The sequence below is a fragment of the Lampetra fluviatilis genome, chromosome 45, assembly GCF_964198595.1.
Source record: "Lampetra fluviatilis chromosome 45, kcLamFluv1.1, whole genome shotgun sequence".
Classification (NCBI taxonomy): domain Eukaryota; kingdom Metazoa; phylum Chordata; class Hyperoartia; order Petromyzontiformes; family Petromyzontidae; genus Lampetra; species Lampetra fluviatilis.
Window position 1 is genome coordinate 2,939,496 of NC_136319.1, and position 24,341 is coordinate 2,963,836.

A 24,341-nucleotide genomic window follows, 5' to 3' on the forward strand; every position below is an offset into this window, starting at 1 on the left:
GTGAGGGAGGAGGAGGTGGAGGGAGGAGGTCGAGGAGGTGGATGAGGGTATAAGGAGGAGGAGGGAGGAGGTGAGAGAGGAGGGGGTGTAGGGAGGAAGTGGGGGAAGGGAGAGGAGAAACACAATATTAATAGTTCTAATCCTTAATTGGTCATTTTTTCACTGATAGCTATCTGCTTCATCACTCTTCTTGATTTTTTTTTGCAATTCTGGTGACAACCCACGTCCCTCCTGGTCTCTCTTTATTTCTCACCTGGTCACACGAAATTAGCCAGACTCACCCACCACTCACCAGGCTTGACTGTGTTTTCGCTTGTGCAGTTCACCAATCTCTCTGCACAGCCACTGAGCCTGGAAATGCTCTCGCACTCTGGAACCACAGACACAGTTCACACAGTTATCTGCGTGTCCTGAGGAAGGGCCATTGCCTCAAATGTCGCCGATTAAATTTTAAAAGCCGCAAACACCACTCATCCTTGCAGTGCGGCACGGCTCTCGGAATTTCTGAGCGAAACCTGCCGTTAGCCTCGACATTCTCTGAGGCTAACGATGCTGTAGATGGTGGGAGTGGGCCTGTCGCTTTTTCTCAGTTCGCCAGAACACCTCTTTGGTCAGCCAGGGTCTCTGGGGAGGTTTGGAGCGCGTACCCAATGCAGCCATTGCAGCTGCATGAGCAACAATCCTGAACCTCACCCATTTCCTTTCGGCATCAGCAGTAAGGAGGGATACGATGCCAACCCCAGCTGCTAGCGATGTTGATATTTGTACAAATTTCATCAGCAGTAAGCCGCTACCAGGCCAATGGGGGTTCTAATGGAGTCCTAGGTGGACACCCACCACCACAGTGTCAAGGACATGAGCCCAAGGGGTTTCCTCCAGAAATGAGGTTTGGCCAGTAGATGTCATTGACGTCTGTCCCCCCGGGGCCTCCGGCAAATGCTTGGTTTTGATCTTTTCTCAGTGGTTATTGGTGACGGTGCTTAAGGCACAGTAGTTACCACCCCAATGCACTCACTAATCTTAATAGACACAACAAAGACGAAGGCAAAGATCTCCCATATAGCCTTGAACAGACTGTTGGGGCAAGTGCTGTTCGCGAGTAGCACGAAGCGGTGGGTGGCCAACACCACGCCCGGCCGCCTTTGTCTCCCCAGAGACGATGTTTACCCACTGCACCAGGTACTCATTTGAGGCCGAGTCGACCTAGGGGAGGCCAAGGACCGGTTCAGACCATCGTCACAGGAGTCGACTGTGAGCGGAAATCGAAACCAGGTCGCTGGGTTTCACCACCGTACTACCGCTCCGCACTACAAAGACAAAGACAGACGTGCACACCCCCTGCTCACATCAACCTGACTCCACCAGCCCCCTATTCACTCACACACAGGCAGACACAGATATATCGTGAGTCTCACCGTGACTGTAGTTGATGGCTACATAGGCGCAATGCACCAGATCAAACCTCCGCAGAGAAGCTGTGGGAGAGAGGGTGGGAGAGAGGGAGGGAGACAGGAAGAGTGATAGGAAGCGACAGAATGGAGTGACTCAGTGAGTGAGTGAGTGGGCAAGTGAGTGGGTGGGGGAGTGAGTGTATAGATGAGTAGGCGAGTGAGGAGTGGATGAGTGGCTGAGAAGGTGAGTACGTGGGTATGTGGGCATGTAGGTGAGTGGGTGGGTGAGTGGGTGAGTCGGAGAGTGCGTGGTGGGGGACATCTCTACCTGGGTTGATGGCCATATTGTGGTGGTGGTCGTAGAGGCACTGAGTCACGTTCTGGAAGCAGGTGTCGTACGCGCAGTCTGCCATGAGGAGGTGACACAGGGGCACAGTGTAACAGAGCCAAAACTCCCGAGTGTATCCTCTAACAGGCTGTTGGGGGCATGAGCCACAGTCCTCAACCTCACCCATTTCCCCTGGGCGTACTTCCCTGCTGTGTAGATGTGCCTATGGCGGAATAGCTTGTTTGGGATCGCAAGGCTGCACAGAAGTATAGTAGCCTCCTACCGTTGTTATTGAGCTGATTTGGCCCATGCCTTCCAATGACTCTGGTCAAGTTGTCTGGGTCATGACCCACTTGGGCATTATAGTCACCCAACAGGATGCCTCTATCCCGAGGGGCCAATTTAGCTAGCACCTGTGACAGGGGGTCATGGAAGACATCTCACTAATCGGCCTTGCCTGCATCCCTCCACTGTTTATTTCCAGTGGGGGCGTCAGCTACCACCACCACTATTCCTCATATCCCATTGATGGGGAGGCGAGCCCACAGTAGCCTGGGACTGACAGCTCCTCACACCTCAACTCCACGGCCCCAAACACCCTTAATGTTTATTTTGTTCAAAAGCAGAGCCCCGAGTAGAGGACTGTCTACCCCACATGGTGACTGGAGCTGAAATGGTCCACCGGACCTCCTGTATTCCATCGAGGTCTGGTCCATTTCCCGACAGAGGAATGGCAGCCGCCCCTCCACAGTGAACGTTCAGGCATTCCAGGAGAAGTCATAGATGCCTGTCCTCACCCCGAAGACTCTGACACGAGTTTAGCTTGAACTTTTCTCCGTGGCGTGCCGTGTCGGCCTTCGTAGGTGGTCACTAACAGCACTTTTCCCCAACAGTCTGTTAAGTCTATGTGGGGATCTTTGTATGTTGTTGTCTTTGTGTGTGTAGGGCGCCGCAGTGGCTAGAAGATGTTAACTACCTCGCCTGGTGTACAGGAGGTTGTGGGTTCGATCCTGACCCTGACGCCTGTTGTATATTTGGAGTTGTGTGTCTCTCTCTCTCTCTGGGTCCTCCGGTTTCCCCCCTCAACATTTAGAATCGACGTCATGCCTTTAAGAGTACTTGGCTGCTTCTATACATTTCCACGTGATGATGATGATATTAACCACTTCGTCGAGCTTTTGTTTGTGGTAGCCAGGTCGCTTTTAAAAAAAGACCTACACGGCTCAGTGGGGCCTTTCCTGGTAAAACAAATTGGGATAGTGAGTGAGAGAGTTAGAGAGAGAGTAAAAGTGTGCGTGAGAGAGTGGGAGGGAAAGCATTACTAAAGCTTGAGCCACTGGTACAAGCTTCGTTTTATCTTCTATCCGTGGTTGTGTCACAGTGCTGGCCTTCGTAGGTGGTCACTAACAGCACTTGCCCCAACAGTCTGTTAAGACCATGCAGGAGTTTTCTTTATTGAGTTGGGTGAGCGAGTGAGCGTTGCTATTTGTAGGTAGACTTGCCAATGGCTTCTGGTGTCGCGGTCTTCCTCAGCTCGTCCGTGGCTGGAAACAAACAGCAGCAAAGGACGAAAGGTAGAGACCGCCGATGTGAACTCACGGAGATTAGTCCACACTTTTTGCTAGAATAATAATAATTCGAATTTGTAAGGCGCATTTCATTCCTAAGATTCCAACGCGCCGTGCACATATAATAAGGAATAAACCAGCACCACATTGGGCGCCACGGTGGTGAGAAGATGTTTACTACCTCGTCTGGTATACAGGAGGTGGTGGGTTCGATCCCGACCCTGACGATGCTTGTTGTATATTTGGAGTTTGCATGTCTCTCTCCCTGTGGGTGCGTGGATTTTTCTCCGGGTCTACTGATTTTTCCCTCCACATTTTGAAACACGCATTTAGAGTATTTGGCTGCTATACATTTCCACATGTTAAGCCACTTCAACGAACTATCATTTGTGATAGCCAGGTCGCTTCTCAAAAAAGGCTACATAGTCCAGTGGGCCTGAGCTGATAAAATAAAAATAAATAGTTTATAGTCGTTTAGTTTAGTTTTATATGACACATTTATATTTACGCAAAATCTGACCTAAATAAAAAACGTTATTATGCTAAGACAGATTAGAGTAATAGCGAGAGTGCCTCTAATTGCCTGGTCACTAGAGACGGAGCATTCTGGGGGCTGCGCTGGTAACAAGCCCGGTCACCCCAGGCACCTCGGAGTCCCCAGGAGAATTGAGTCGAGAGAGCACAGAAGCATGGAGAAGGCCTCTCTCTAGGTCAGTGGTTCTTACCTGGGGTGCACGCTGCACCCCCTGTGGGTGCAATATGCCCTTTCTGGTGGTGCGATACATGGCCAGATGTTTTTAGAAGGTAAATAATTGAAAAATTAAGCACGTGCACGTAAAAACAACGAATTTGTTCCATCAAACCGATGTATTTATTAACGTTTTCCATTTTTTTCGATTGAAAACCAAATGGATGCAAGGCTGCGGTAAAGGTTAAAAACCACTGCTCTAGTTCAACAGGGGATAAGAAACAGTGCAGTGGGGCAGTGTTTCTGAGGTGGAAGAGCAACTTTCTCACCTCCCTTAGATGCGCGCACCTCAAAGCACAGAGACCGGCCGAATTGAGCACCAACAATTCTGACCTCCCGTGCGGGGCTGACATCATGACCGTCCGCCAATACACGTGGTGATAACTGGATAGGGGAGCCCGTGAGCATGGCCCCAGTTGTTGACACAGACAGTGCAGCAGCTGCCATAGCCGAGCCTGGGCCTGGTCGGTCGTCAATCACATTTCATCGGCAAGACACCAATGACAAGAGAAGCACAAATGTTGCAGCAAAGTGCCTAAAGGTGGCCGTATAGGCAATGAGTAGTGAGGGACACTCCACTGATCCGGGCTTCTCCTGGCAGTCACAGGGGTCCGGCTCCTCCTCGACCCCCCATCCATGGGGTAAAAGTGAGTCAGAACAGATGGGATTAGTCCACACACCCATATGGTAGAAGGGAGTGAGATGGAAAAATTGGAGATTAGTCCACACACCCAAGTGGTAGAAGGGAGTGAGATGGAACAGATGGAGATTAGTCTACACACCCATGTGGTAGAAGGGAGTTAGATGGAACAGATGGAGATTAGTCCACACACCCACGTGGTAGAAGGCAGTGAGATGGAACAGATGGAGATTAGTCCACACACCCATGTTGTAGAAAGGAGTGAGATAGAACAGATGGAGATTTATCCACACACCCATTTGGTAGAAGGCAGTGAAATGTAAGAGATGGAGATTAGTCCACACACCCACGTGGTAGAAGGCAGTGAGATGGAACAGATGGAGATTTGTTCACACACCCACGTGGTAGAAGGCAGTGAGATGGAACAAATGGAGATTTGTCCACACACCCACGTGGTAGAAGGGAGTGAGATGGAACAGATGGAGATTAATCTTTGCTTTTCCAGAGAAGAGAAGTTGGCATTGGAAAGAGGAGAAGGGTGAAGCGAGCAGGAAGTTGGAATCTCACCGTAAGCGCCAATCCTGCGCTTCCATTCGTTCTGGAAGCAGTAAACCTTCTTATTCAAATATCCGTCCCTCTTGCATACTGTGCAACAACGACATCATCATAAGCAGTAGCAACATCGTCATCAGCATCATCACCAACAGCATTGGCTTTGTCATTAACTTGTCAAGATGGACACTGCGCTACTACAAAAGATGGACACTGTCCTACTACACAAGATGGACACTGCCCTACTACACAAGATGGACACTGCCCTACTACACAAGATGGACACTGTCCTACTACACAAGATGGACACTGTCCTACTACACAAGATGGACACTGCCCTACTACACAAGATGGACACTGTCCTACTACACAAGATGGACACTGCCCTACTACACAAGATGGACACTGTCCTACTACACAAGATGGGCACTACACTACTACACAAGATTGCCGGTGCTTGCTCCGGCCGTCTCTTCACCTGTGAGTTGCTCCAGAGATATGCGCAACTTCAGCAGGCAGTCCATCTCCACGTCGTTGAATTCGTTGCCCTCACATACTGCGTCAGGGAATAGAAACACAAGGATGTCGTGGGTTCGATCCCGACACTGACAACTGTATCTTCTTGGTTCTTTCGGTAAAGTCACGTAGAAGGGAAGTAATAAAATAATAAAAATAAAACATAATAAAACAATTCTCACGACGTTTCGGCTACAACACAAGCAGCCGTCTTCAGGTGAAGAATGAGACACTGCCAAGCTAGGAGCTTATATATGTAGTGGTGATACGCGCTGGGTGTATATGTTGTGTGCCAGCGCGTATGTACGGGTGTGTGTGTGGTGACGCGCGCTGACGGGGAGGAGCAGGCGTCAGTGCGCGGGTGGGGGTAGTGCTGCTGATTGGCTGTGTGCCGGTGACGCGCCCAGAGGGAGTGATCGGGTAGCAGCGCGGTGTGATTGGTCGGAGAGTGGAAACACGCGCTGAGCGGAACCGGATCGTGGGGATAGCGCGTGGGGATTGGGTAACGGAGGAGCGGTGCCGACGTTGAGGTCCGCATCCGCTCCGTCTCCCGGGAAGAAGGGGTATATAAGGTGATGCACAGAGGAGCAAGGGGCAGAAGTGGAACCATCTAAGAATGAAGACGAAGGTGTAGAGATAGAGCCCGGAGAGGAGAGTAATGGAGAGTAGAAGAGAGTAAGGTATAGTGTGTAGCCAGCGAGAGAGAAAGGTCTACACGAGCTGAGTAAGGTATAGTGTGTAGCCAGCGAGATAGAACGGTCTACACGAGCTGAGTAATGTGTAGTGTGTAGCCAGCGAGAGAGAACGGTCTGCACGAGCCGAGTATGCATACGGTGTAGCCAGCGAGAGAGAACGGTCTGCACGAGCCGAGTATGCATACGGTGTAGCCAGCGAGAGAGAGGCAAAGTCTACACGAGGCGAGAGAGGAGAGTGTAGCAGAGGCGCAGAGTCTACACGAGGCGAGAGAGGAGTGTAGCCGAGGCGCGGAGTCTACACGAGGCACAGAGAGCCGGCAGCACAGAATCCTGAGTCAAGAGAAGTGCGGTGTGAAGAAGAGAGGCCACGCGTTGTATTGTTACAAGTCAAGATTTAATAAAAGAAGTGTGTTCCCGTCAAGGAGTTTCCTGCCGTCATTTTCCCATACTTCATCTGGCGTCAGAAGTGAAACGGGCTTCCAAGTATGGAGACGAGGAAGACCCGTAGGACCCACGGGATTGACCGCGAGGAAGACCTGGACGACTCGGAGCCGCTGGTGGCGGGGGGTGAGGAAGAGGACTTGCCCACGCTGCAGGGTCCGTCGACGGCGCCGGCCGAGCGACCGGGGACAGACGCCGGGCTTCGTGAGGCGCACTCCCGACTGGCGGAGCTGCTGCTCGCCGCCGCGTCCATCTTGGCGGAGATCAGCTCGTCGGGAGGAGCGGGGACGGTGGGGGACATTTTACAAGGTCGCCCCGCAGATTCCCGCCAAAACGAATGGGGGATTCCCGCCATTGCGCCTGGGCCTACTTTTGGCGGGAACGGCGAGCGCCACGTGGTGGTGGGTTCCCAAGCGCGCGCATCGACGTCATCAGCGCGCGAGGGGGTCCGCCATCTTACGTCTGCTGCTGGAGCCGCCATCTTAGACACCGACGGACAGGCGGAGAGGAACCACGAGGCGGATGACTTCATTTTTCAGCAGCGCCTGCCCACGTTGTCAGCCTTCAAGGCGGAAGGCGGAGACTGGGGCCAATTTCAGCGAAGGTTTTTGGCGCATCAAGAGATGTCAGCGTGGTCCGATGCTACGGCGCTGCGGGCATTGCCCGCCATGCTGGACGACGATGCGCTCGCGGCCTTCAGGGCTGCACGGAAGTCGGACCGCTCCACGCTGAAGGATGCGCTGGGTTTGTTGGCCAGGGTCTACGGGCCTCCCTCTACATGCCGCCATCAGTTCTACGCAAGACGGAAAGCGGCCACGGAGACCGCGCTGGCCTATCGCACGGCGTTGCTGGCTCTTGCTGATGCTGCGTTCCCTCGGATGGACGAGGAGGGCCAAGACGCGATGGTTTTGGAGCAGCTGCTCAAGTTGGCGCAGGACCTGGGGGTCCCTATCAACACAGCTGACGACATTGATATTTCTTCTTTGAGAGTCGCCACGAGTATTCAAGCGCACGAGGCCCTACAACGGAAGCAAGGCGTTGGTTGCAACGCTGCTGTCGTCGCAGCCCCGGGGTTGGTGGTCGCCGAACCCCAAGTCGTCAGCCCACGAGAGGAGGCGTTCGCCACGGGACGACCAGGGGACTGGAGGCCGGGGGCCCGGTCGCCTCTGCGATCGGGCCGAAAGTCGGAGCAACCAAGATCTACTCCGACCCTCGTCACGTGCTATAACTGCGGCCTCCGGGGCCACGTGGCGTCCGGGTGCCGCGCTCCGCGGCAGCGCGCCATGGGAGCTCGGCTGGACGACGACCGAGAGCCCAAGTCATCTCTACAATCCCCGGCAAGTCGCGGCACCTCACACGCTCGGCCTGTTTATTCGGCACACATGGGACGCCGCGTTGCGGCGGAGGAGGGCCGGTTAAGGTTCGGGGATTCGGTTCGGCGAGGGGGGTTCGGCCGGGACCAGGGAGACATTGAATGGGCGGAATTGGGGCATAGAATTGTGGCTGCTTCGGCGGGTTCGTCCGTTGTTACGGGATCTATTGATGGGGTTGAGATTAGGGTGTTAGTGGACACGGGGGCATCGGCAACTATTATATCGGACCTCATTTATAATATTCTTCCAGTCCAATGTCGTCCGCTGCTTCCAGTGGATGTGCCATTTTACGCCGCTAATGGGGGATCGTTGGGCATTATCGGTCAGGTTAGGGCGTCCATTTGCATTGGAGATATCAAATTATCGGGACCCGTTTTCGTTTCGTCTTCTTTGGCAGTTCCGTGTCTTTTGGGCACTGACTTTTTGGCTAAAATGCCCATTAAAATTCTTATCGATCAACGATGCATTGAACTGCCATCGGGTCGCCGGATTTCATTTTTGACGGGCCCTACTGACATTCGGACGGCGTGCGCTACGATACAAGCGGTGGCGACGCAGACAGTGCAAGTGCCCCCGGGTTCACAGATGTTGATTCCCCTCCGGTTGCGAAAACCATGGGTGAGGGAGGCTTCGGGACAGAGTATGCTTTTGGGTCCTTCTAACAAGGCTGTCGGGGGTCTTGATTTATCGGTGGCTCACACTTTGGTGCGGGCTGACAGGGATCCGTTTGTGATGGTTTTGAACGCGGGGTCGCGACCAGCTGTCATCCCGCAGGGCACCGTGCTGGCTCACGCGGCGCAGGTTCCTGGGGATGATGGGTTGGTTGCGCAGGTGGGCTCGAGCCCCGCGCGGAACGTTGAGCCAAGGGAAGACCTTGAGTGGGTCCATTCGTTATGTGCCGCCTCGGACGATTTGTCGGCGGCGCAGTTGGGTGCGCTGCGCGAGTTGCTCATTGAATTCTCTGATGTATTCAGTAAACATAAGTATGACATTGGGTGCACGGATTTGTTGCACCATCACATTGAAACGGGCGATGCGGCGCCGGTCAGGCTAAATCCCTTCCGACTGAGTCCCGTGGAGAAGGAACATGTTCAGTCGGCTGTTAACGATATGCTAGAAGCCGATATTATTTCACCCTCCTCTAGCCCGTGGGGAGCGCCTATTGTGCTGGTTAAGAAGCAGGACGGGTCCCTGCGATTCTGCGTTGATTTCCGTCGCCTGAATAAGATCTCTGTGGCTGACGCGTATCCGCTCCCCAGGATGGATGAGTCCCTCGATGCATTGTCTGGTGCGCGATATTTTTCGACTCTTGATTTGTTATCGGGGTTTTGGCAGTTGCCGCTCGACGAAGAGTCGAAACCTAAGACAGCATTTCGGACTCCAGGGGGGCTGTTCCAGTTTAACCGGTTACCCATGGGACTTCACTCCTCTCCAGCGACGTTTCAGCGACTTATGGAGCTGGTTTTGTCGGGCTTGCAGTGGGATACATGCTTGATTTATATGGACGATGTCATTGTTTTCAGTAAAACGTTTGAGGAACACCTCCGGCGATTGAGAGGGGTGTTCTTGCGAATGCGATCGGCTAAGTTGAAATTTAAACCGGCCAAATGTCACCTCCTTCGTAGGTCCGTTAGATACTTGGGTCACATTGTCGATTCTTCGGGGATCTCCACCGATCCCGCGAAGACGGATTGTGTCGGTTCGTGGCCGACACCTACGTCCGTTTCCGACGTGCGTAGTTTCATCGGGTTTGCTTCTTATTATCGGCGGTTCGTTGAGCACTTCGCCACTATTGCAAAACCCTTGCACGCTCTAACGGCGAAGGGAGTGAAGTTCAAATGGGGACCGGAGGAGGAGGCCGCGTTTCGCTCCCTCCGGGACGCCTTGGTGGGTGCCCCACCCTTGTGTTATCCCGATTTTGCCAGTCCCTTTTTGCTGGACACGGATGCTAGCAACACGGGCATTGGGGGGGTGCTATCCCAAGTCGTTGGGGGTGTCGAAAGAGTTGTCGCCTACGGTAGTAGGGTGTTGTCTCCGGCGGAGCAGCGCTACTGTGTCACCCGTCGCGAGCTGCTTGCCATTGTTTTTTTTGTGCAGCAGTTTAGGCCATATCTGTATGGTCATCACTTTACAGTCCGAACGGACCACGCGGCGCTACAGTATTCATTGAGGGTCGCCCAGCCCTCGGGCCAGTTGTCGCGTTGGTTGGAAGTCCTCCAGGACTATCAGTTTACGACTACGTACCGTAAGGGGTTGCGACACACGAATGCCGATTGCTTGTCGCGGTTGTTGCCTTGTGATGAATGCGCGTGTTTGTCGGGATCGGCGCGCTGTAAACCGACGCTTGCGGGGGAGATGGGGGCACTGGCTGCGACAGCGGGCGCACCGAGTGGGGATGATTCCACTGCCTCTCAGGGTCGGGACTCGCTGCTCTCGCTGTCGCTCAGCGAATGGGGCCGCCTCCAGATGGCGGACAGCTCGCTGCTAGCATTGCGCCGCAAGGTTGGGGGTCCCGAGGGGGACCAGGAGCGTACCGGCTCCTATGTACTTGAGCGGGGCGTGTTATTGAAATGGGACAGTTTGTCCCGGCGGAACGCACTCGTGGTGCCTTCCGCTGTGAGGGGGAGGGTTGTCTTGGCGGCACACGAACGCCTCTTGCACTTGGGAGTTAACAAGACGCTTGCCCTACTTCAGCGTGACTATTACTGGCCGGGAATGGGAAGTGATGTGGTGCATATTCTGAAGGGGTGCGTTGAGTGCGCCAGGCGTAAACCACCGGCCGTGGCAGCTAATCCACCGCTGCAATCTATTCAGGTCTCGCGTACCAACGAGCTCGTTGCACTCGATATTTTGGGGCCCTTCCCAGTCACGCCGAGAGGGAATAAATATTTGTTAGTGGGGGTCGAATACTTTACCCGATGGCCTATGGCGTGGCCTCTCGCTAACCAGTCGGCAGCGGCTGTGACGGATGCCTTCGTCCAGGGCTATGTCCTGGACAAGGGGGCTCCCGAACGCCTGCTGACCGACCAAGGTAAAAATTTTTCGAGTAAATTGTTGCAAGAGGTGTGCGATCTGTTGGGTACCAAGAAGGTGCGTACCTCCCCGTACCACCCGCAGACTGACGGGATGGTGGAGAGACTCCACAAAACCTTGACTTCCATGCTGTGCCAGCAGGTGTGCGAGGCACATGTAGATTGGGACCGGCAGGTCCCGGGAGTCCTTGCCGCGTATAGAATGGCCCCCCATGCAGCTACGGGGTTTTCCCCATTCTATTTGATGTACGGTCGGGAAGCTGACCCGCCAATAGAAACGCAACTTGGCCTGTCCGCTCCACGAACTAATTCTAATTTGGCAGAACATATTAAGTTTAATATTCATAAGCTGACAGAGGCGAGGGAGGCCGCACGGCTTAATTCGCGGGCTCGCCAAATTGCTAATGAACGGTTGCGGGCACGGAAGGTGTCCATGCACGAATGGAAACCGGGTGACAGGGCCTGGCTGCATTGCCCTCAGGCACCCTTGGCTACGTCGCCTAAATTGTTGAGACCGTGGAGGGGACCCGTGGAGGTCGTGCGCGTTGCACGGCCCCAGTGCGTTCAGATAAAGTGGGGAAAGCGCCGGTGGTACGTTCACCCCTCCCGACTGAAACCGTTCTCGCCTCCATATGGCCTCCCCTTGTGTCGTGATGGCCGGGCGTGTGACGTGACCGGCGACCCAGAGGGGGAAATGTCTCTGCCTGATCCACACGTATTGTCGCCTGATCTGCTCCCAGGTGTCTCGGAACTGACAGCTGCCGATCACCGGCGGCCGGATCTCCGCGGCGGGGCCGGCCCTTTCAGGCCCGTTCCGCGCCGTCTGGAGCGGCCGGAACCGCCGGACGGTCGTCAGTGTCCCGCCCCATACGATGGACCAGCCAGACGGACTCGCGCCAGGTCGTGCTACTTTGCATGACCTGCCTCGTGAGGAGTCGGGGCAGTTGGAGCGCCTCGTCACTGCGTGTAGTCGCAGGGACGTGGGGCGCGTTCGTTTCGAATTTGCTCGTATCGTGTTATTGTTGACTTTTCGCGTTCATTGTCAATCTGTACATAGTTATTCTTGTTGTTGTTGTTGTTGTGTTATGTTACGGGGCACACTCGGGGGGTTATGGGGTTTTTTTTTGTTGGTTGTCGTTTTATCGTCGTGGTTGGTTGTTGTTAGCAGCCGGGCCGGCTGCGAGCTATGTGGGAGGGGGTGATGTAGTGGTGATACGCGCTGGGTGTATATGTTGTGTGCCAGCGCGTATGTACGGGTGTGTGTGTGGTGACGCGCGCTGACGGGGAGGAGCAGGCGTCAGTGCGCGGGTGGGGGTAGTGCTGCTGATTGGCTGTGTGCCGGTGACGCGCCCAGAGGGAGTGATCGGGTAGCAGCGCGGTGTGATTGGTCGGAGAGTGGAAACACGCGCTGAGCGGAACCGGATCGTGGGGATAGCGCGTGGGGATTGGGTAACGGAGGAGCGGTGCCGACGTTGAGGTCCGCATCCGCTCCGTCTCCCGGGAAGAAGGGGTATATAAGGTGATGCACAGAGGAGCAAGGGGCAGAAGTGGAACCATCTAAGAATGAAGACGAAGGTGTAGAGATAGAGCCCGGAGAGGAGAGTAATGGAGAGTAGAAGAGAGTAAGGTATAGTGTGTAGCCAGCGAGAGAGAAAGGTCTACACGAGCTGAGTAAGGTATAGTGTGTAGCCAGCGAGATAGAACGGTCTACACGAGCTGAGTAATGTGTAGTGTGTAGCCAGCGAGAGAGAACGGTCTGCACGAGCCGAGTATGCATACGGTGTAGCCAGCGAGAGAGAACGGTCTGCACGAGCCGAGTATGCATACGGTGTAGCCAGCGAGAGAGAGGCAAAGTCTACACGAGGCGAGAGAGGAGAGTGTAGCAGAGGCGCAGAGTCTACACGAGGCGAGAGAGGAGTGTAGCCGAGGCGCGGAGTCTACACGAGGCACAGAGAGCCGGCAGCACAGAATCCTGAGTCAAGAGAAGTGCGGTGTGAAGAAGAGAGGCCACGCGTTGTATTGTTACAAGTCAAGATTTAATAAAAGAAGTGTGTTCCCGTCAAGGAGTTTCCTGCCGTCATTTTCCCATACTTCATATATAAGCTGAGTTGGAGGTGGAAGAAGAAGAGAGCCTTAACAAAAGAATGTGCATATCAAGAGGAATTTAGCATATTCATGGGAAATGCGTAGGAGGTGGGCGCGGGGGGTTTCAAAGTCATATTATGCCCATGCATTATGCAGGATCAGCAGCACCAAAGGGAGGGGGGGGGGGGTAGCATTAACAAAGGGAGGGCATGTTAATAGTATGTAGAAGCAATGAAACATGTGAATGGGAAAACGGTGGCAGGAGATCCGCAGCGGAGAAAATAATGCATTCCCTGTGGAGAACACAAGATACACAGTTAATGCCAGTGAGTGGACTGCAGTCTGAAAGTCACCATAAACGTGAACAACAATCAGTTAAGATCCGAAGTGGTTTATTACGTCCTTCCAATGATTGCTGAGCCAGAATCCATCTTCTCGGTTGAAATTGTCTCTGTGTTTGTATATGTGGATCGCCTCATGAACGAATCTCATATACAAACACAGAGACAATTTCAACCGAGAAGATGGATTCTGGCTCAGCAATCATTGGAAGGACGTAATAAACCACTTCGGATCTTAACTGATTGTTGTTCACGTTTATAGTGACTTTCAGACCGCAGTCCACTCACTGGCATTAACTGTGTATCTTGTGTTCTCCACAGGGAATGCATTATTTGCTCCGCTGCGGATCTCCTGCCACCGTTTTCCCATTCACATGTTTCATTGCTTCTACATACTATTAACATGCCCTCCCTTTGTTAATGCTACCCCCCCCCTCCCTTTAGTGCTGCTGATCCTGCATAATGCATGGGCATAATATGACTTTGAAACCCCCGCGCCCACCTCCTACGCATTTCCCATGAATATGCTAAATTCCTCTTGATATGCACATTCTTTTGTTAAGGCTCTCTTCTTCTTCCACCTCCAACTCAGCTTATATATATAAGCTCCTAGCTTGGCAGTGTCCCATTCTTCACCTGAAGACGGCTGCTTGCGTTGTAGCCGAAACGTCGTGAGAATTGTTTTATTATGTTTTATTTTTATTATTTTATTACTTCCCTTCTACGTGACTTTACCGAAAGAACCAAGAAGATGAGTCCCTGCAGTCACGAAAGCTTTAAATCGAAATATGACACCTGTATATTTATAGTTTGGATGCATCTCTATCTTTCTCCCCCTGGTCACATGGATTTTTCTCCGGGTCCTCCAGTTTTTTTCCCTCCTCATTTAGAAACAATGTCACACGTTTAAAACATTTGGCTGCTATAGTTTTAACTCCACGAGGATGATGATAGAAAACCCACAAAATCCACATCTTTAATGATTGGAACCCCACTAAATTCACACCCTTAATGACAGAAACCCCAATAAATCTAATGATAGAAATCCCGCTATATCCATGAAGGCCACGCATAGCTAGCATCACGGTAAGTCTAATTAGCGGGATGAAATGTACGTTTTCCCACCTCTTAGAAATGAGTGTTCTGGGTTATAGATGCCTGTGTGTATGTTGAACGTCTTTGGCACCGTACGTAGTCAACCATGCTAATCGGAGGTGCGGGGTAAGGACAAAAAACTAAGGGTCAGGGGTAGAAGTTAGAGATGAGTGTGGGGGCTAGAGCTTGTGGCTCACGGTTGGGGTGTCATGGTTAATGGTTCGGGTGAGCACTTAGGGTTATTGGTTAATGGTTAGTGGTTAACTCTTTAGTTTAGTGGTTAGGGGTTAACGGTTGGGGTTAATGGTTAGTGGTTAATGGTTAGTTGTTAATGGTTGGGGTTAATTGTTAGTGGTTAACTATTCGGGTTAGTGGTTAGTGATTAACGGTTATGAGACTGTGGTTAACGGTTGGGGTTAATGGTTAGTAGGTAATGATTAGTGGTCATCTACTCGGGATAGTGATTAATGCTTAGGGTTTTGGGTTAGTGGCTAATGCTCCATGGCTGCACTCACCATCCTCTTCAGAGAGGTATTTGTTGAGTGGCTCCTCACATTTCTTCTTCTCCTGCATGCAGTGCTTGATCTGGCAGTCTGCACAGTCACAGCAGCATCATCAGCATCAGCACTGTGATCGAGGATCACCTGCATCACGTACATTCTGATCAACATCATCAGCAGCAGCAGCATCATCATATGGACCAGCGGTGGCCAACCAGCATCTCCAGAGCCGAATGCGGCTCATTAATCCGCCACATGTAGCTCTATTGAAGGGAAATAATGTAGAACGCGCTATCACACTTACATATACACATACTTGGCTCTTTGCAGAACTTATGGGTACTTTGTGACTCTTGGTCTGTTACAGGTTGGCCACCCCTGATAGACACCATCAGCATTTTCAATGACAAGACAAAGCTCCCCCGTATAGCCCACACAGACTGTTGGGACAAATTCTATGCCTGTATGTGTAGTGACACAGCGCCGACTGCTGTACAGCAGCAACTGCAGTGGACACTTAGCACACACGCCGTTGAGCATATACACGGGTGTGCCAGCAGGGCGGAAGGGTCATGGTAGACCTCATAGGGAGGCCCCTGGAACGCTCTGGTGGGTTCGAGAAGGGAGGCGCAGCTAGGGCGGAGCCAAGCCGGGCCGAGTAGAATATAAGCAGCGGAGAGGGAGAGCTCTGGGCTGCCGGTTCTGGGAGTTGACTCATCTCGTCGTCGCTTTCGTCGTCGTCGCCTTCGTCACTGCCGCCTTCGTCCGATCATTGCGCAGCCGGACAGTAGTTGGCTGTCTTGGTCGACATCGTCGGTGCAACATGGACAGGGTCGTGTCTGGGCCGGGCCGTAAGGCAGTGTGCTCGTGAGAGAAGAGGCACACACACGCCTTTAGGGAGAAGAAAAGAGCTACAACACTACATGTATTTTTAACTTCTTTCGCACTGCACGTAGCCAACCATACTAGTCGAACTGCTGTTCGCGAGTAGTACCTATGAAGGCTGGCATGGCACACGGGGAGGTGGGTGGCCAGCACCACGTCCCGCCGCCTTTGTCTCCCCAGTGCTGATGTTGAATACACACCAGGCAAGGTACTCATTTGAGGCTGAGTCGACCTTGGGGAGGCCCAATAATGGTTCAGATAACCGTCACCGGCGTTGGTGGTGGCTCTGAGCAGGGATCAAACTTGGATCTCTGCCGGGTTCCTAGAGCGGTGTGGTGCTAACCAATGCACCACCGCTCCCTAATATCACCATTCAACATACATACATTACCATTGCAAACATCTATCATCAGGGGGTAGCTGTTCAGCCAGCAGTGGATAAATCATTGTGGTCACAGAGGCACTCACCTGTTAAATCGCCGGCCTCAGCCGCAGGAGTCATTGCTGCACAGATGGCCGAAGCCTCCTGGCACTTCTGGTACTTGCAGTCTGCATTCAACCAGACCAGAAAGCGAATCGCTGAGGGGATCACAGAGTGGATCAGTGAGTGGATCAGTGAGTGGATCACAGAGTAGATCCCAGAGTGGATCACAGAGCGGATCACAGAGTAGATGACAGAGTGTATGACAGAGTAGATCACAGAGTGGATCAGTAAGTGGATCACAGACTAAAGAGTGGATCACAGAGCAGATCACAGAATGGATCACGAAGCAAATCACTGCGGGGATCACAGAGTGGATCAGGGAGTGGATCACAGAGCGAATGACCGAGTGGATCACAGACTGACACACCGAGTACGGACGGATCGATGCAGTTCTATAAATGGCGAGGGCCACCGTTTCCCACGGACATTTTTCCATCAACGGGGGATCTCGCACTGCAGTGGCTCCTACGTGAAACGCACGAGCAGCCGTGGACACGGCCACCTCGCTGTGACGTGGCTACTGCGTGCAACGAGAGGGAGTTGTGTTGGCCTGGTTGTTGCATTCTACAATATCATCAACATCGATAACCCTTCTAACGTAATTTATAACGAGGTAATAAACCGTGCAAATCGGCGCACAAATCCTCGCTGGTGGAGTATTGGCGGGTGATGACGTCATCCCTAGCAACCTCTGTCATGGCGCCCGCCTCGCTCCTCAGTCTCCCCGGTATCTAAGGATCTGCGAGCTCCTCCTCGCGCTAGGATCCACCCTGGTTGAACCCAGGATGGATCGTGGGCAGCAGGGCCCAGCCTGAGTGTCTCAAACCGGCGCAGACATTCCTGCTCCTCCTCATTCAGAGGACTCCACGTTTCACAGGCATAGAGACACACAGACTCACATACAGAAACACACACAGACAACAACCTCCATTCGCCAATAAGTTGCAGTGACGTCACCACAACACTTGTGCCTGGCTATGTGCACTTCTAGGCCATGTGTAGTGGCAAAGGTTCACTGGCAGGAGGTTCAGGACAAATCCAGGTGCCATGGGTTGACGTTTGCCATGCTAGGTGCAGGAGGAGGTCACGGGACAGACCTAGGTACCAAGGGTTGACTGACTGAGATGGCTGCCAGATGCACCAGCTGTGCCCCCCACTGTGCTAACTTGTTGCATTTTATTTGCCCGACTTTCAGCTCGTTGTTGTGAGCGTCGTTCCTCCGCCCTTGTTGATCACAAGCCTTCTCCATAGAGGCCGATATTGACACTGCTGGTACTGGTCATCGGCAAGTCCACTCAGCTCCACATCAGTACATCTCTTCTGTAGCCCGTGGCACCCATTTAGCCTCCTCTATCTGGTCAACCAGAAGCTGTTTGGGGATGCGGTGGCTGAGCATGCAGGCTCCATGACCAAGCCAACGCAGCCTTGCCAGCTGCAGGAGCTCATTGATGGGACTGTGTCCAGATTTTTCAAGGATATGTGTGTTTTGCCTCACGGCAAATGGGGGGGGGGGTGTATGTACACAGGAATTTCCTGTTTTTGATGCTAATTTTGGTCACGTGACCAGAAAGTTACGATTTTAGGTTTCCACTGTACCACGCGGGCGTCGGCCATTACACAGATAAGTCAAGATGGCGGCACACATCGCGTCTCAGTGAAGCCAGACGCAGTTGTCCATCGTGGGACTTTGAGAAGCATTGTCTGTAAGTTTGTTTATATTCTTATAATATTGACAATGCTGTTGTAATGTGGGAATGATCGTTATAGTGATGTAAATGCCTTCATGGTGCCGTTAAGTTGTTGTGGTAAATACGAGGCCTAGTTAGCAACGAAGCCTGCAACTTTCCTTATTGTGGATGTTACTTGTGATTTAGTAGGTCGAGTCAGACTTGTGCCCAGGTGGCTATGTTGCGATCCTGAGAGCAAAGATGACGAAGTATCTCATCCACAGTTTAGTTTTATATGTAATGCTGTACATTTGGTGTGCAGTGGGATGAATGTGTAATGTAGTAACTCGGCGGGAGACGACTTCACGGGTAGCACACTCTTTTATTGAACCAACTGTATTTACACGGGTGACCAACACCCACTTAGCTACACGGGTGACCAACACCCACTTAGCTACTCGGGCGACTAACGCCACTTAGCTACCCGGGCGACTAACGCCCACTTAGCTACTCGACTATCTACTCGGGCGACTAACGCCACTTAGCTACTCGGGCGACTAACGCCCACTTAGCTACCCGGGCGACTAACGCCCACTTAGCTACTCGACTATCTACTCGGGCGACTAACGCCACTTAGCTACCCGGGCGACTAACGCCCCGTAGCCTCTCGGAACACACCCAGCTGGGGTGTCCGTCTCGACCCTGGGTCCCACAGTCCCGACCCACATGGGCGTCGGACCTCGGGTCCCACGGTCTTGCCTTCGAGCCACACAGGCCCTACCCCTTCCACTCCGTCTTTAATCTCTAACTGGTTAACTGCCCCGAGTGCTCTTGCGCGTAACCCTTTATACCCCTCCTGCGGACGTCGCTGAGAGCACCTCCCCTTCGACCAATCACCGGGCGCTGGCTACGATCCTCTTTTCCCCATCTCGTGTCAGCGCGCCTCAACACCCACGCCGCGCCGCCCGTCATCCCTCACTCCCGGCGCGCGCGTCCATACCACGCCCACATCGCGTGCCTAACCCTGCCCCTCGCGCCGCCCCGTGATCCATCACTGTCGGCGCACGTCAACAGCACCACTACAAATGCACGATGTGCCTTTATGCAACGCACCGGCTTGTGCTCTTGCGTAGTTGTTCAGTGGTAATGTAGGGGCCTGGTCCGTCCAGGATCTATTGTTATCTAAGACAATGTTCTGATGCTGTGGTGTTCATTGTGTTGGTGTTTCCGGGTTATAACAGATGCTGTATCTGTGTTTTCTCACCAGTTTTACCTTGTTAAAATCAATAAATGACGATTGGAGTTGGACATTCATCCTGGCTCTGAGGGTTTATTGAACGCAAGGTTATCTACTCGGCTAGCGGTGCAACGCAGCGCACAGCGAGCCCGAGATAATGTGAGTGCGTCACAAATCCAGCCTGGTTAACCCAGGATGGATCGTAGGCAGGCCAACCTGAATGTTTTAAACTGGTGCAGATTTTCCTTCAGGTTTTGCAAGCATAGTGAAGGGAGGGCATAACTGTGGCCGAGAAGACCCATACAGCGTTACGCAGCCGATGAAATGATAATTCTGCCTGGATTGATACGGAGTCAGATCTCTGCTGCCAAACCAGAGCTGGACATAAGCACACAGGCATGGAAACTTCTCCACTATCTGCCCAACTGTCCTATCATTCATGGGGAGTTGAGGGAGGTGAGCATTTGATGACATAATATACCCATACGGGTGCTTTATTTTTGTGGGGCTGATGGTAAGATCCTCTCTCTTAGTAGCAAGCTCCAGGTTCAGCAGCAGCACTTCCAACTCCTCCTTTGAGTTAGCAACAATAACCAGATCATCAGCATACATCAAGTGGCTGATCAAGAGGGAGGCATCCATTGATATATACCATATATAAATTCCACTTGTACAGCCACGGAAAGCTTCTTGAATTACGTGCTAGAAAACAATATTAAATAAAATAGGAACTACGGGTCATCTGTTTCGCACCCCAAAGTGACTGGGAATGGCTATACTCAGGCCTGGTCGCCATAAAAAGGTCCTCCATGATTGTGATGAAAGAGTTAGGAACCGCGCAAGTACAAATAACAATACAGAGCCCTGGTATATTGATGGTATCATAGGCCTTGACCAGGTCAAGAAAGCAGAGATGTACGTCCTGTTGGAATTCCTCTACACCTCAGCTGTAGCAGATGAACAGAGAATATGGCATCCATTCAGGACCGTCCTGGCCTGAATCCACATTGGGGTTCTGATACCCTCATCTCAGCGTGCCTGGCAAGGTGGTGTTGAATAATCCGTGCCAGGACCTTTCCTGTCCTCACACTGAGGAGGAAAGAGATGTCCCTGTAGTTGTTACAATCTGTGCGGTCCTCCTTCTGAAAGAGGAGGACCACCAGGGCATCCTGGGAAACCCATCCAGTGATCTAGGCTTTTGTGATAATGTCATATAGGGCGGTCTGCACAAAAACGCCATTTTCCTTTGCAGATGCCTGGCACTCTTCCTAGTCTCAGGTGCTTACTCAACAGATGGCACTTATGCCAGCCATTCACAGTGGGTGGCTACACAACAACAACAACCGTCATTCCCCACTAAGTGGCAGTGATGTCACTTAGTGGTGAGACAGACATACATAGACAAATACAAATATCCCCCATAAAAGCATAACAAACTGTTGAGGCAAGTGCTGTTAGGAAACATCTATAAAGAACGACATGGTATGCGAAAGGGTGGGTGGCCAGCAGCACGCCCAGTCCCCTTTGTCTCTATTGTGGTGATGTTCATTACACATCGAACTCGAGTCTTTGTCAGGTTCATTGCACAGTGCAGCGCTATCCACGACACTACCGCTCTTCCTAAAAAATAGAAAAAGATACCCCTATAACCTTAACAGACTGTTAGGGCAAGTGCTGTTCGCGAGCACCTATGAAGGCTGGAACGGCATACGATGGAGTGGGTAGCCAACACCACCCTGGGCAGCCTTTGTCTCCCTAGGGATGATGTTCACACACCACGTACTCATTTGAGGCTGAGTCGACCTAGGAGAGCCTCATGGCCAGTTCAGATATTTGTCACCGATGTTGGTCGTCAGTGGAAATTGAACTCGGGTCACGGGATTTGTAGCGCAGCGGACTAATCACTGCACCACCACCCACACACAGACACACACAAACAAAGATGCACACAGGCCGTTGTCTGACCGTGAATGGCCTTGAGTGAGAATCCACACTTCCTCTTCACCTCCTCATCATTGGGGCCATCTGCAAAAGCACGACAGGAATTGATGCTGGCATGGTGGTGACCTCGGGTCAACTCAGGTGGGTTCAGTCTGGCGTAGGACGAAGGTGGGTGGGTGATTCTGAGAGTGAGTAGATGAGTTTGTCAGTGATTAGGTGAGTGTGTGGGTGAATGAGTGGGTGGGTGAATAAGTGACTGGGTGAGTGGGTGAGTGACATCATCACAACTAGCTGGACCGCAAGCAACTGGGCTGAAGTGATTAGAAAGCATTGGGCAGATCAGATCAGTATTAACAGGAGGCTGCTAGACTTCTGCACAGCCCATGGGCTTGTAATCACCAACACGCTGCTTCCTCTTTGGCAGACCATCCACACAACATCGTGAAGTGATAATTTAATCACCTCTTGCAAATGGGGTTGGCATCGCCCCCCACCTCCTGCAAACTTCCTCCTATCTATTTATTCCTGCTCACCTGTCCTCTGAAATGTCTCGGCTTGTGTGAGTCGGATGGCGAGGAAGAGGGTGAGGAGGAGGCAGGCAGGGATTGAGTTTCGTGGATGAGACGCCATCGGGTTCTGGGTTCCGGTTGCTTGCGTCGCGATTCTGAGATTGGTCAGAGGATGGAGATTCGGTGGTTAGATAGAGAGACGTAGAGAGGCTACATCATCACCATCACTACCGTCATGACCATGACCATAGACATAGACTCACACACAGAGACCCATATACTCATATAGACTCACATAGAGACCCATAGACTCACACAGACTCATAGACTCACGCAGAGACCCGGAGACTTACAGAAATACCTGTCGACTCGCATAGAGACAGCCTCACACTAAGACACGTATACTCATATTGAGATTCATAGACTCACACAGAGCCACAAAGATTCACATAGAGATGCACTGACAGACACAGAGACGCACAAACTCATACAGTGATCCATAGATTTCATTTGAGGCCCATAGACTCACACTGAGATTCACAGACTCACACAAAGACCCCTAGATTCAAATAGGGACACAGAGACTCACACAGAGGCACAGACTCACACAGAGACCGGTAGACTCACATAGAGACCCACAGAAACAGAGAGACCCATAGACTAAATCAGAGACCCATAAACTTACACCAAGAACCATAGGCTTATATAGAGACCCACATACTCACATAGAGACCCATATACTCCCAGAGACTCGCAGCCTCACATAGAGACTCATAGACTCACACAGAGACCCACATACTCACTCTGAGACTGGCTAAACTGCCACATATCATGGGCTAGGAATCTCAATACAAGTGTTATTTTAGACATTCTATCAGCCACACGTGAACAAAACCTCCAACTCTCACTCAATCTCACCTGCTCTCACTCATGCGCCACCACTCATCTGTCTCTCAGTAGCAAGGTGCTCACATGCTGAGCAACGTTTAGGGGATTTCCAAAAAAACCTCCCTCGACCACCTGCAGCTTTTCCGGTTATTGAAAATATTCACAAAAACATAAACTACCCACCCCCGCCATCTACTGGACTTTTCCGTCAGACCGGACTACGAGCACAGAGATGGGCGACCCCATTCGCAAGAAATAGGGTGGGTGGGGGTTGTTGGGGTTGGGTGGGGTGGGTGGGGGTGGGCAGGGGGATGGGGAACGGGTGTTGTGTTGAGTGGGAAAGATAATTCTTACGTGCGGGGGAGGGGGGACAGGCTAGAGGAGCTCATTTGCATGAGGGCTTCCCCTCATGGCGCTCATAGCCACCACAGCGACCAACAGGGGCTCTGGACGAATGGCAATTTGCGGTTCTTGTGTGGGAAGCGGTGGTCTTGCGGTTAGCGCTGTGCTACACATTTTCGATTCCTGGCCCTGGGCCTTCCCTAGGTCGACTTGGTCCTGGGACCTCCCCTAGGTCGACTCAGCCTCAAACGAGCACCTGGTTGTGATGTGTGAACAACGCCACTGAATAGACAAAGATGGTTGGGTGTGGTACTGGCCACCCACCCCTTCGTGTGCTGCAGTGCAGACCTTCACAGGTTTTGCTCGCGACTAACAGCAGTGCCCCAAGTCTGTTAAGGGGGATCCTTGTCTTTGGGTAAGTGGTTCGACTCCACCTCGGGAGTTCCCAGTCCGGTTGATATGTGAGCCAGTCCCAAGCCTGGATAAAAAAGGAGGGTTGGGCAAAAAGGTGCTGATTCTTCGACTCTTGACGATCACAGAAGAAAAAGGAAGGATACCGGATCAGACATTGCTTGGGTCAACCAAGGTCCAACAAACCCAAGCAAGTTGGGTCGAAAAATTAGCTACTGGAAATCAGCAGCAGAAGGAGCAACAGCTATGACACCATTAGGAAACAAAGCGGCCATATTCCGAAACAATGAAGGGGCTGAGAATGGCGAATGAGATTACAGTCAGCGACATGGAATGAGAGAAGACTGTGGGCAACGGGACAGTTAAAGAGGCTAGGAAAATAATAGAAAGATACCAAGGCACGGCAATCCTAGGACTGGCAGAAATGAGATGGACAGGAACGGGGGGAGATAAATGGGGGTGGGTGAAGTGATCTGTTCAGGGGAAAAAAAAAGTACACACCAGAGGTGTAGGGTTCGTTTCACCATGTATGCTTTCGCGACCAATGTCATCCATAATAACCCTTACTAGTTGCCTGTGTCGGTGTGGTGGCGGCTTTTAACGGCACATTTATATATTTACGCGAACTAACCCAAGAACAAAACTTCTAGTAGGTCTCTTGTTGAGTGTAAA

The 24,341-nt window shown here is 52.1% G+C and overlaps 1 protein-coding gene across 1 annotated transcript; it reads right to left on the reverse strand.

Annotated features, from left to right (window-relative positions):
- Positions 1-1,236: 1,236 nt before the first annotated feature.
- LOC144947426 (uncharacterized) lies at positions 1,237-22,180 on the reverse strand. The gene is made up of 10 exons (XM_078876674.1): positions 22,053-22,180; positions 21,544-21,603; positions 16,659-16,739; positions 15,321-15,398; positions 5,706-5,783; positions 5,243-5,320; positions 3,222-3,263; positions 1,720-1,797; positions 1,416-1,475; positions 1,237-1,307 (listed from the first exon to the last, which is right to left on the reverse strand). The coding sequence occupies exons 1-10, from the start codon at positions 22,147-22,149 to the stop codon at positions 1,237-1,239; spliced, it is 723 nt and encodes a 240-aa protein (XP_078732800.1). The 5' UTR covers positions 22,150-22,180.
- Positions 22,181-24,341: the final 2,161 nt, after the last annotated feature.

What these genes read in the sequence shown, in the direction of transcription:
- LOC144947426 (XM_078876674.1), bottom strand. Translation starts at nt 22,149, where the DNA reads ATGGCGTCTCATCCACGAAACTCAATCCCTGCCTGCCTCCTCCTCACC. An exon ending in ATCTCTGGAGCAACTCACAG is followed by an intron (nt 5,321 to 5,705) that starts GTGAAGAGACGG and finishes GTTGTTGCACAG; the next exon opens with TATGCAAGAGGGACGGATAT. An exon ending in AGCCATCAACTACAGTCACG is followed by an intron (nt 1,308 to 1,415) that starts GTGAGACTCACG and finishes TTGTCTTTGTAG; the next exon opens with TGCGGAGCGGTAGTACGGTG.